The sequence below is a fragment of the Puma concolor genome, chromosome D3 (genome assembly GCF_028749965.1).
Source record: "Puma concolor isolate L17-30 chromosome D3, mPumCon1.1.hap2, whole genome shotgun sequence".
Classification (NCBI taxonomy): domain Eukaryota; kingdom Metazoa; phylum Chordata; class Mammalia; order Carnivora; family Felidae; genus Puma; species Puma concolor.
The window spans coordinates 6,880,153-6,892,897 of NC_141678.1; the positions used below are offsets into that span (position 1 = coordinate 6,880,153).

Consider the following 12,745-nt stretch of genomic DNA (forward strand, 5'->3'; position numbering starts at 1 on the left):
AGGCATAGGATTCGTCAGTGAATTGGAGAGTTTCGTGTGATTCCTGTGCAGATTTGACAAGAGCAAATCGCCTAGCTTAGCACGGCGCCTCGTACCCAGTAAGGGCTCAGTAAGTGTCCGTTGTGCTTAATATTATCATTGGTGTTTCTTGGAGCTCGCTGATGCCCTTTTCTTCCCTGTGGGTAAACTGAGGCCGACCTCCAGTTTAGGTGGACTCCACAGCAGTGCCTGGAGACCCCACGGAGGGGAGGACCATGGGGACGGAGGCCCTCTAGGTTGCCACCTTGTGGTCCCTGTGCCAAGACCAGCAGAGGGCAGCAGAACCCCACAGAAGGCCTCACTGTCCGGGCCGAGCCGGTCCCGCAGAGCTGGCCAGGGAAAGGGTGTCAAGACCAGCCCAGGATTCGTTCGCTGAACTTTACCGAGTACCTACCGTATGCCCAGGCCCATGCCAGGCTGTGCCCTTCGAAAGCACTGCAGTGACAGCGAGGACACAGCCTGGTCCAAGCACCTTCAGTCCTGAGTCCATCATCTGCACAAGATGAGAGCGGGCCTTCCGGGTTATTGGGAGGGAAGGGATAGGAAAGAGCCCCCAGATGGGAGGCCAGTTTGGGTTTGCGTCCTGGCCCTGCCTCTTAACTGCCCCGTGCCGTGTGACCCCAGGCAAATGACTCAGCCCCTGAGTCTCCCGTTCACCTCTGTGCCATGACATGGGGGTGGCGTCCCACTAGCCCCCTCTCACCACCCTGCCCGGCGTTGTTCTGAAGGTGGGTACAATAAGTGGGTGCACAGTGACATGGCAAACTGTGAAGTGTGCCACCGAGAGGGGCTGGGTGGCCGTTTCCAGCATCGTTGGAACCAAATACCTACGTCTCCTGAGGCTGGGAGCTTCTGGAATTTGGACTCCAGGGCCCTCCGCCAGTGAGAAGAAGGAAGTGAACTTGGGCCGTGTGGCCTGCCGAGCGTCGTCTCATCTGTCGGTTCCACTCTCCTGCTCACCTGTCCAATGGGGATGGTGGCAGGCCCACCCGCAGAGTTTGTGCAGAGGGAACCGAGCAGCGCCCGGGAGTCCCATGGCGCCGTGCGCTCGGGTCTCGTAGCCATTACGAGCGGTACTGACCCGGTCTGTATAGGCCGAGTCACCCGTGTTTCCTGTGTTCCTGTTCCCTGAAAAGAGGGGGGCATTAAGCGGTGCGGGCCCCTGCCCCGCCTCCCGCCAAGGTGAGAAGCAGGAGTTTGCCAAGAGAGAGCACCCCATCCATCGGTGGAGTGAGCCGAACAGGCGGTGTGCGGGCTTCTGGAGGCTCAGTGGGGGAGGGTACAGGCTTCCCGGGCTGCAGATGCCCCCTGAGCCCACATGTCTCCCGGCAGGAGAGACCTTCCTTCCCTACTACACCGGCCGGGCCATCGACGGCATCGTCATCCAGAAGAGCATGGAGCAGTTCAGCACGGCTGTCATTGTCATGTGCCTGCTGGCTATCGGCAGGTAGCCTGCTCTCACCCCCACGCCCTGCCCTCTAGGACCGCAGCAGGGGAGGGAGGTCAGGGGCCAGCGCCTGAGAGGGCTGTGCCCTGGTGGGCCGGTCACCGTGGTAACCAACAACGAAACTGGCTTCCAACCACCTCCTCTTGTCCCTAAAATTGGCTTCGGTCCCTGAGGGTTCCCCTTTCGCCCTCCCTGGCTATTCTCCAAGTGCCCTTCTGGAAAAGCTGGATCCTTGTGCCCAGTGAACACAGTCCCCTCACAGCCCTCACCTTGGGGGACTCCAGGCAGGGAACAGGGGAGACCGTGCGGTGGCAGCAGCCCTGCAAAGGGGCTCGCTCGAGGTTGGGTCCCTCCCTGCCTCCCCCCTGCAGAGTGGCCCTCGCCTGCCAGCAGCGGGAGGGGGCAGCTGGGTTATGGTTGCTGGTTGTCGCAAGGACGTCGTGCTATATATAACATCTCTTATCTGCAATTAGCTCATTTGCCGCAGGTATTCGGGGAGGCATTTTTACACTCATATTTGCCAGACTGAACATTCGCCTTCGAAACCGTCTGTTCCGCTCGCTGGTGTCTCAGGAGATGAGCTTCTTTGACGAGAATCGCACAGGTTGGTCCTCCTGCGGCCTGGGGTAACCTCGGCGGCCTGGGGCCCAGCCAGGGTGGGCTGGCCTCCCGTGGAGGGATTAAATGGATGGCTTTTCCTGCTATCCTGTTCGGGATAGAAACACCCCCGGGGGCCCTGCCTGAGGCCGGGAAGCTGGCCTGCTGGCTGAGGTTTTGGTATGAGCTGTGGCCACTGCAGGGGGACCCTGGCCAGGCCACTCCTGCAGGAGCCAAGGCCTTGCCTTCCGCTGTTCTCTGGGAAGCACGAGGGCGGTGGCCCGAGAGGCTCAGCTCCAAGGGGACAAGAGGGTTGGGGTGCGGGACAGAACAGGCAAGGCAGTAATAGTATCCGGCCTAGATCCCAGGCTCTGAGATAGAACAGCCTGGATGCAAGCCCTGGTTCCACCACTCGCTAACTTAACCTCTCTGAGCCTCTGTTTCCCCATCTCTAAAATGGGGACAATGGTAGGAGCTACCACGGGCTTGCTGTGAAGCTCTTGGCCCGGCAAGGGCTCAAAGTTTCTCCTCCCCACCAGCCCAGATTATTATTTCTGTCCCCTCTGCCAGTGACAGGGAGGAGATACGGGCTTGGTTCTGGCTCAGTCAGGGACAAGCCACGTGGCACCAAGTGACCCTTTCCCTTTCTGAGCCTCGGCTGCCTCCTCTGTACCGTGGGATGTGACGTCACAAGATGCTCGCGAGGAGGGCTGGGCTCAGAGCAGCCCTCCGGGGGATGTCTTCTCTTCCCTCCGTCCCCACCCAGAAGGTGGGGGACGCCTGAGCTCCCTGGTGCCTGTCTTGGAAACCCCCCAGTGTCTCCTGCCCCCACCCGCAGTGGGCCCGTTGCCACGGTGGGGACTGAGCCTGCCTGTGTTCCAGGGGACCTCATCTCCCGCCTCACCTCCGACACCACCATGGTCAGCGACCTGGTCTCCCAGAACATCAACATCTTCCTGCGGAACACGGTCAAGGTCACAGGCGTGGTGGTCTTCATGTTCAGCCTCTCGTGGCAGCTGTCCTTGGTCACTTTCATGGGCTTCCCCATCATCATGATGGTGTCCGACATTTATGGCAAGTACTACAAGGTAGGTCCCGCCTGCTTCCCGCCGGGGTCTGTGAGCCGCTCCGGAGGGAGGGAGGCGCCCCAGGAGGGGCTCGGGGGCACCACCGGGGGCTGGCGAAGGACTCAGCCCGAGCGGGTGCGCTCTGTACATCCATTCACTGTGCGTTCACTCATTCAAGGAGTACAGGCCCCGGGATGCATCAGTGAGACAGAAAAGCTTCTGCCCTCAAGGGGTTTATGTTCTTGCGGAAGACGCAGACGATAGCAACAATAATAATAGCAACAATGTGTAATATGATGCAAGATGGTGAGTGCTAAGCAGGAAAAGGAAAGAGAGAGAGAGAGAGAGAGAGAGAGAGATGGGGAACTCTGGGGGGGCTGCCCTTTTTTTTTTTTTAAATTTTTTTTTTTTTTTCAACGTTTATTTATTTTTGGGACAGAGAGAGACAGAGCATGAGCGGGGGAGGGGCAGAGAGAGAGGGAGACACCGAATCGGAAACAGGCTCCAGGCTCTGAGCCATCAGCCCAGAGCCCGACGCGGGGCTCGAACTCACGGACCGCGAGATCGTGACCTGGCTGAAGTCGGACGCTTAACCGACTGCGCCACCCAGGCGCCCCGGGGCTGCCCTTTTAAATCGATCTTTCTGGGGCGCCTGGGCGGCTCCGTCGGCGAAGCGTCCAACTGGGGCTCAGGTCACGATCTCACGGTTCGTGAGCTCGAGCCCCACGTTAGGATCCGTGCTGACGGCTCAGAGCCTGGATGGAGCCCGCCTCGGATTCTGTGTCGCCCTCTCTCTCTCTGACCCTCCCCCACTCGTACTCTGTGTCTCTCCCTCTCTCACAAATGAATAAACGTTAAAAAACATGTTTAACTGGTCTTCCTGAGGAGGTGACATCCGAGGAAAGAGGTGGACAGCTCGGGGAAGCGTGTTCAGAGCTGGTGCAAAGGCCTTGCGGTGGGACGTGCCCGTATGTCTGAGGAGCCTCAGGGAGGCGGGTGATGCCAGGGCGTGAGCAAGGGAGGTGATGAGGGTCGGGCTGTGGGCCTTTGTGAGAACTTGGGTTGACGCTCTGAGCGCAGCGGGCGCTGGCTTTCCGCAGAGGGTACGTTCGTTCGTGTGGGGGAGGCTCGGGCCCCGCGAGGGCGGCCCTCAGCCACCACGCAGCTGTGGGTGGCTGCAGCCGCTTCTGGCCACTCCTTGGGGCAGCCTCCGCCAGGCAGGTTGGCCCGCGAGCTAGCCCCCCACCTCCCCCTCCTCCTGCTCCCCACACTGGTGGGTGCTCCAGAGCCAGAAGGGACTGAGGCCGGGGTTAGACAGGCGCGAGCGGCTCTTTCCCCAGTGACCCAGGCCGGAGCGACAGGCTTTGACACGTGATTGGCTCAGCGTCCCAGGCTCATTAGAACCTTTGGTGCCCGTGACCTTAGGCCAGCCCCAAAATACATCCACTCCCCACAACCATCGCGTCGCCTCCTGGCAGAGTCGACCGCCCGGGAGGGCCCTCTCCCCCATGGTTCCGGATCACGGGTCTCTGTTTTCCTCTCTCCGAGTAGAGAAAGTAAATATATGAGTTGGAACTGGTGCCATTTCCCTTCCTCTGCTCCCGCCCCACCCTTCCTGCCTCCCTGCCAGCCCCTGGGACGGGGCAGGAAGCCCAGAGCCTCCCCCCATCTGCCCGTGCACACCTCGGGCCCCGCCAGCAAGTTCTGTTGGGTGGGGCTAAAGGAAGCTCAACGTAGGTCTCCTACTTGTACCTCAAAGTGTTGAATCTAGCCACTGAGTCATCGCCACAAGCTACATGTGCACTGTCCACAGCCAGACATGACTCAGGGCATGGCATGGCTCCACCCAAGATGCCACAACACACTGCATGCTTCCAACGGCCTCGTGGGACATGCCCCTGCACAATCCTAGCCTGGCCTCTCCAGCAGCCTTCCTCTATGGCTTGACGATATAAGCATCTTACCTACTACAGGGCCTGAACAGCTCTGCCCAGGGGCTGCTTCCAGAACTCTGGTGGGCGGTAGTCGGGTAGTCCTACACTTGGGACTACCTCTCAGCTATCCATACCCAGTCATGTACACAACGCAGGCGGATTTCACAGCCTTCTGCCACCATCTAGAACTCAGCTAGGAGTTCTGGAATCTCTGTGCCAACCCTCAGGCTCTACCATAATTTAGTGTATGTTGATAATATGAACAGCACCCCCTTCATAGTTGGTGTTTCTTGGATAGTGTACAACCTGAACAACCATCCAGAGCATCCCTGTCTTACACTAGCACAGGATCAGGTGTTGAGGCTTCTTTTCTGAGAGGATTACCAAAAACTGAGCCTGTGATGGTGAATAACCTCCATTTGGTGCTGCAGATGACTTAATAATCAGCTCCCTGTCCCTCAGGAGCTGGAACCTCAGGAGCTCATCCCAAGAACCCAGCTGGAGTCTATTCTCTGAGTCTGTCAAATTGAGCTAGAAGGAGAAGGGAGACAGTGGGGATCTCGGTCTTATCCTCTTGTCCCTGGAACTCCCTGCATAGGCCTGGCACCAACTAAGGGTAGGAAGAGCCCAGAGAGGCGTAGAGGCTGTTGGATGGTAAGACTGTCTGTTTGGGGGTCTCCTCCTTCTTGTCCCCACTCCTGCCCATAGAGGCTCTCCAAAGAGGTCCAGAACGCCCTGGCGAGGGCCAGCAGCACGGCCGAGGAGACCATTAGCGCCATGAAGACAGTGCGGAGCTTTGCCAACGAGGAGGAGGAGGCCGAGGTGTACTCGAGGAAGCTGCAGCAGGTGTACAAGCTGAACAGGAAGGAGGCGGCAGCCTACACGTACTACGTCTGGGGCAGTGGGGTATGTGGGGCAGGGCCGACTGTCGGTGGGGGTGGGGGATGGGACACCAAGATGGGGAGATCCCTCCGTCAGGGCGCGAGCCTGGGGCCCTGCGTCTCCGTGTCGGGCTGGTTGCCCTTGGCTTCGCTCTGTCCCACCTTTCTTTCTGCTGGTCCCTGGGACAGATCTTTCTGGAAAAGAATGCAGCCTCCCAGTAGATGTCTTCACAGGGCATCTCCTCATTCCCTCTCACCTGGGCATGGGCTTCCTAGGGAACATCCTCGCCCAGGAAGGGAGTCACCCCGAGGCTGCCGTCTGGCAGGTCCTAGGTCACAACCCCACAGCCCCCCACTGGAGTGTCTGGCTCACTCCCTGGGGGTGAGTCAGGGCCCCTCCCTGGAGGACGGGGAGCTCTTGGAGCCCGTTGCTGTCCGCTGGCCACATCTGGGAGGGAGGTGGGCACAGCGGGGGTAGGTATGAGGAGGGTTTGGAGTTTAGGGGGGAGAAGGACTGTGATCCCAGGGCACAGGGCAGGCTGCCCAGCCAGAGGGGAGAAGGGGCCCAGAAATCCAGCTCAGCTAGCCAAGCCGCCCAGCCATGCCCGCCGACAGGGATGCCATTTGCCCCCTGCACAAAGGTGCCGACCTAGCTCTAACCCAGCTGGGGGTTCGGGGCGGGGAGAGGCAGCGAGCAACCCTGGCCTGTCATGGGTGTTCGGGTTCCGCTCCTGTCCCACCTGCCAGGCGCTGGAGGTGGAGGGAGACAAGAGCGTCCCGGACGCAGCCCCTCCTTCAGGGAAGCCGGTGGGGCGAGGAGACACTTCCCATCGTCCCCCTCCGTCTGGCTTACTGTGCGACCTTAGCCTGCGGACCGAACCTCCCTGAGCCATGCTCTTTGCGGCGAGGAGGAAGACACAGCTCCCGCTTGGCCTGGCTGAGGCGCTTGGGCTGCGTGTGCGGGCCAGGGCCTTACAAAGGAGGCCTTGTTCTCTGCCAGGCCTGCGGCTCCCTCCAGCTGGGGGCCTTCGCAGGGAAGAAGTCCGGGGCCCGGGAGCGGGAGGGCACGTGTGACAGCCGGCCACCAGCGTGTGGGAGGACACCCCCGCCTGGCCGGAGTCTCGGTCTGTGGCTGGGGGGAGGGGGGAGGGAATGGGGGGCGTGGGGGGGTCTGAGCCGAGACCCCTGTGACCCGGGCCCCCTTGCCCTCTGCCCGCAGCTCACCCTTCTGGTAGTCCAGGTCAGTATCCTCTACTACGGGGGCCACCTCGTCATCTCCGGGCAGATGACCAGCGGCAACCTCATCTCCTTCATCATCTACGAGTTTGTCCTGGGAGACTGTATGGAGGTGAGGGGCCGGCTCGGGGAGGGGGTCCTGGGGAGCAGGAGGGATGCGGCAGAGGGGTCTGAATGGGGGAGGGAATGCTCCAGGTGACGGACAGATGGGGTGTTTCTCAGTAGGTCGGGGAGAGAACATAATACCAAGCATGACAATAATACTACCAAGTGGCAGCAGCTGTGTTTGTTGAGCAAAATGACAGGGACAAAGGTCACTTCAGGAAAGGCTCCTAAGAATACCGTGAGGGGTCTTAGTACTATTCTACTTCCCAGTTCTCAGAAAAAGAAGCTAAGGCTCAGAGAGGTTAAGTGACTTGCCCACCGCGTTTGTGGGGGGACCAGGTTCAAAGCCAGATGGGTCTGACTTTATTTTAACCCACTTTGTAATGTTTTTTTAATTTATTTTTGAGAGAGAGAGAAGGAGCACAAGTGTGGGAAGGGCAGAGAGAGAGGTACAGAGTATGAAGCAGGCTCTGAGCTGTCAGCGCAGAGCCCGACGCGGGGCTCGAACCCCCGAACCGTGAGATCGTGACCTGAGCCAACTCGGATGCCCAATCAACTGAGCCACCCAGGCGCCCCTGTTTTAACCCACTTTATTTTTTTTTTAATTTTTTTTTTAACGTTTATTTATTTTTGAGACAGAGAGAGACAGAGCATGAACGGGGGAGGGTCAGGGAGAGGGAGACACAGAATCTGAAACAGGCTGCAGGCTCTGAGCTGTCAGCACAGAGCCCGACGCGGGGCTTGAACTCATGGACCTCGAGATCATGACCTGAGCCAAAGTCGGCCGCTTAATCGACTGAGCCACCCAGGTGCCCCTTAACCCACTTTATTTTTTTTTTTTTTATAAATTTTTTTTTTTCAACGTTTATTTATTTTTGGGACAGAGAGAGACAGAGCATGAACGGGGGAGGAGCAGAGAGAGAGGGAGACACAGAATCGGAAACAGGCTCCAGGCTCTGAGCCATCAGCCCAGAGCCTGATGCGGGGCTCGAACTCACGGACCGCGAGATCGTGACCTGGCTGAAGTCGGACGCTTAACCGACTGCGCCACCCAGGCGCCCCTTGGCCCACTTTAAAGAGTAGGCACCACAGGGCGCCTGGGTGGCTCAGCTGGTTAGGCATCTGACTCTTGATTTCGGCTCAGGTCATGAGCTCACGGTTCATGAGTTGGAGCCCCGCGTCAGGCTCTGTGCTAACAGCAGAGCCTGCTTGGGATTCTCTCTCTCCCTTTCTCTCTGCCCCTCAAATCCCCTCAAAATAAATAAATTAAAAAAAAAAAAAAAAGAGTAGCACCACAGAACAAACAGGGGTTGTTTTAGATTCCTTAATTTGGGTTCCCCCAGGAGCAGACCCTGAGACAGGGAGCTGGGGTGCTCACGTCCCAGCGCCCGTTGGTCACTGCTGAAGGATCCTTGGAGTAGGGGCGTTAATCCCCTGGCACCGAGGGTGGGCCTTTGTGTCCTCCACTGATAAAGCTGGGGGCGTGCATGGGGGAGAGGGTGTTAGCCTCTGCAGGAGATGACACTTTGCATTGGCGACAGTCATACCTGTATGTCATTTGACACAGCAATTCTGCCTCTGGGAACCCGGGCTGCAGAAACACCCACACCAGTGGCCAAAGGTGTGTGGACACTGAGTGAAGGAAGCATTGCTTCTAATAGTGAAAACTTAAAGCCTCCTCCAACGCCCACCGGTCAGGGATTGGGCCAATAGGGCCCGTCTGTGTTCCAGAAGCAGTATGCCTGCACTATAAAAACTAGGCAACAGCCACAGAAATGGGGTGCCTCTGTGTGTATTAGTATGGAAAGGACCCCGAGACCTCGCGTGAAGTGAAAAGGCGAATCCCAAAGCAACAGGAAGGGTCTGATCCCACTGGCGTAGTTTTTAAATGTCAGAATTATTTATCATATATGTGCGTGTGTTTGGAAACGCCTGGAGGAAGGACTGGAAAGATATAGGACGCGGCTACCCAGGGCTGTGGGAGGAGGTGTGGAGGACCGTGGTCATGTAACGCTTGTATCTTAATACGAATGATAATATCTTGATATTTGTGATAACGGTCCCAGCTGTGCTGTATTTTTTAAGTTTATTTGAGAGAGAGAGAGAGAGAGAGAGGAGATGGAGAGAGAGACAATCCCAAGCAGGCTCCACACTACAGCGCAGAGCCCAATGCAGAGCTGAGATCGTCACCACCTGAGCCAAAACCAAGAGTCAGACACTTAACCGACTGAGCCCCAGGTGCCCCCCACCCCCACCCCCCTGCAGCTGCGCTGTGTTGAGGGCCTACCAAGTGCCGAACAGTGTTTCCATGGAACAATGATGCTGGTACTAAGGTCACTCCCGCTTCCCCAACCAGGACACCCAGTCCTAGCACAGAAGGGCCTGAACTCAGGAACCAGCCGTGCCTGGGTTCAAGTCTCACCTCTGCCACTTCCCAGCCGTGTGACGTGGAGGAAGTTACACGAACTCTCTGTGCCTCCGTTTCCCCATCAGCAAAAAGGAAATAATGATAGAACCTACCTCGTAACATATACAAAGTGTTTGATGAAGTGAGTCATCATTCTTACTCACATTTATACGTTGTATATTTTTACGTGAGGAGAACGTATAGCAGAAAGTAAGTTTTTAAAACCGAAATTTGAAAAAAATGCTGTGGCAGCCGAGAGGGGAAGGTTCGATTCCTGTCCTGCCACATCTGGCTGGTTCAGTTAACTTCCCTGCCCTTCCGTTTCCTCCTCTGGGGGGTGATAATGCCCCTGTGCAGGATGCTTAGCTAGAATGGCCCCAAGGCACTGGTTCCAATGTGTTCTGACAAAAGGCATTGGTATTTTTTGTTACTGCCCTTGTTTTTCATTATTGTCGTTATCTGCTGGACTAGTGGGGGGCCCCAGCAGCATCCTGCACCCCCCAGAACTGCTGCTATGGTCCCCACTCTCCCACACCCCCTTCATCTCTCTGGCACCATGGCGGGGGGGGGAGGGCTCCCAGCATTGGGGTGTCAGCGGGACAGGAACACGTGTCTCCTCCGCCCACAGTCCGTGGGCTCTGTCTACAGCGGCCTGATGCAGGGAGTAGGGGCCGCCGAGAAGGTGTTCGAGTTCATTGACCGGCAGCCAACCATGGCGCATGATGGCAACTTGGCCCCTGACCACCTGGAGGGCCGGGTGGACTTTGAGAATGTGACCTTCACCTACCGCACTCGGCCCCACACCCAAGTCCTGCAGGTGAGAAGGCTGCTCGAGGCCCTCCCAGATCGCCCCCTCCTTCATCCCGTGTCTTGCGCGCCTCCTAGAAGCCAGGCCATGGCAGTGTAGCCGGGATTGCGTAAGGCAGAGTCCTTGTCCTGGAATTTGGGCTGTAGTCAGGGAAGGCAGATCACTGACAGAGGAGTCCAAATAGTAAGTGCTAGGAAGGCAACAAATCAGGGTGGTATGACAGGGGCCGTCTACAGGGATGGTGTTAACAGTCAAGGAGGGCTTCTCGGAGGAGAGGACATTTGGGCTGGATCCTGAACAGGGAGAGGAGGCACCCAGGGAGTAGAAATGAGCATAAAGTTACTGCCAGATCCTAGAAAGGAGAGCATTCCGGGGGCTGGCAGTGTCCAGCCCAAAGGGGCGTGAGCGGGTGGGGAAGGGTGCCTGCCTGTGTCCGAGGCTGGAGCTTCAGAGCCCGTGGCCCCACACCCTGCTATGTGCTACGTGTCCTTGCAGAATGTCTCCTTCAGCCTGTCCCCAGGAAAGGTGACCGCGCTCGTGGGGCCCTCAGGCAGTGGGAAGAGTTCCTGTGTCAACATCCTGGAGAACTTCTACCCTCTGGAGGGGGGCTGCGTGCTGCTGGACGGGAAGCCCGTCAGCGCCTATGACCACAAGTACCTGCACCGAGTGGTAGGTGGAAGGGCCTTTGTTTGCCTCTGTGCGCTTTCTTTTTCTGGCTTCACCCTCATGAGCCGCAACAGAGATGCAGAGAAGAGTGTTGTAGGTAAACGTACAGCTCAGAGACCGCCACCCCGGTCAAGAGAAGGAACATTCCAGCACTCCTGCACCTCGTGTGTCCCTTCTCTTCCCCCTGGAGGCCACGTCTCCCTGACTTTTATGATCGTCTCCTTCTTTAGTCTTACCATCTCTTTGTTCCTCTCAAACAGCAAAGCTGCGTTTTGCCTACTTTTGAACTTGATCTGGCTGGAATCCTAAAGCATGCATTCGTCGCATCTTGCTTCTTCCACTCAGCAGTTGTCCGTGAATCATCCAGGTTGAGGCTCTGGTTGTAGTTCATTCATTTTCGTTGCTGAATCTAAGGCATCTCTAGTACTTAAAGGAGGCTGTTCCTGACCATACAGTTTTTGGCAATCATTTCGGAGAAGGTTCCTCAACACCTGGGCCTGTGCTGGCATAAAAGCAGGGATGCCCTGGATGGTTGTTCGGGTTGCATACAATACGAGAAACACCAACTATGAAGAAGGCACCATTGCATCATCCACATACATTATAGGAGAGCCTGAGGGTTGGCACAGGGATTCCAGAACTCCCAGACAAGTTCTAGATGGTGGCAGAAGCCACAGATTGTGAATTGTGATTATTTGCCCGCCCGTCTGCTTATAACCAGGGGGTAGATGGCTGAGCGGTGGTCTCAGGTGTATAAGGACAAGGCTGCTGCCCACCAGAGTTCCGGAAGCGGCCCTTAGGCAGAGCTGTCAAGGCTTTGCAACAGCTGATACGCTCAGACACATACTGTTCTTAGCCTGTTAATATTGTCCTGATTTTTGGCCAGCGGGTGAGTGCACGTGTGGAGGTGTTTCACTGCGGTCTTTTGCATTTTACTGATGACTAAACATATCAAGTACCTTTCCATATGGTTCACTACTTGGATTTCCTCTTTTGTGAATCCCTTCTCTTTAGTTTAAATTAATTTTTTTCCAATTTTCGTAAACCCAAAACAGTAAAATTCAACAATCTAACCACATTCCCATATATTCAGAGAATTTTGTAACTAAGACATAAGAGTTCCCCTCCGCCTCACTTGTTTTTTTTTTTTTTTAATTTTTTTTTTTTTAATTTTTTCAACATTTATTTATTTTTGGGACAGAGAGAGACAGAGCATGAACGGGGGAGGGGCAGAGAGAGAGGGAGACACAGAATCGGAAACAGGCTCCAGGCTCTGAGCCATCAGCCCAGAGCCCGACGCGGGGCTCGAACTCACGGGCCACGAGATCGTGACCTGGCTGAAGTCGGACGCTTAACCGACTGCGCCACCCAGGCGCCCCTCCGCCTCACTTTTTAAAATTCCACCCCACGGTGGTGACTGCTATTAGCAGTTTAGTAAATGTCCTTTCTAACCTGTTTCCTATCTTTATATAAGTATATTGATATACAAAGGCACACATATAAGTTTTTTTTTGACAAAAACAGAATCATGCTCGGTATGTGTATCTGTGTATGTGTA

At 56.5% G+C, this 12,745-nt stretch overlaps 1 protein-coding gene across 4 annotated transcripts in view; it reads left to right on the plus strand.

Moving 5' to 3' along the window:
- The window catches only part of ABCB9 (ATP binding cassette subfamily B member 9), a 46,260-nt gene that overhangs the window by 17,798 nt on the left and 15,717 nt on the right, over positions 1–12,745 (plus strand). For all 4 annotated transcript variants that reach the window (XM_086681549.1, XM_086681550.1, XM_086681551.1 and 1 more), the window contains exons 3-9: positions 1,372–1,486; positions 1,960–2,090; positions 2,966–3,171; positions 5,793–5,990; positions 7,185–7,313; positions 10,342–10,530; positions 11,017–11,190. In XM_086681549.1, coding sequence (XP_086537675.1) covers positions 1,372–1,486; positions 1,960–2,090; positions 2,966–3,171; positions 5,793–5,990; positions 7,185–7,313; positions 10,342–10,530; positions 11,017–11,190 — 1,142 coding nt within the window. The remainder of the gene's footprint in view (positions 1–1,371; positions 1,487–1,959; positions 2,091–2,965; positions 3,172–5,792; positions 5,991–7,184; positions 7,314–10,341; positions 10,531–11,016; positions 11,191–12,745) is intronic.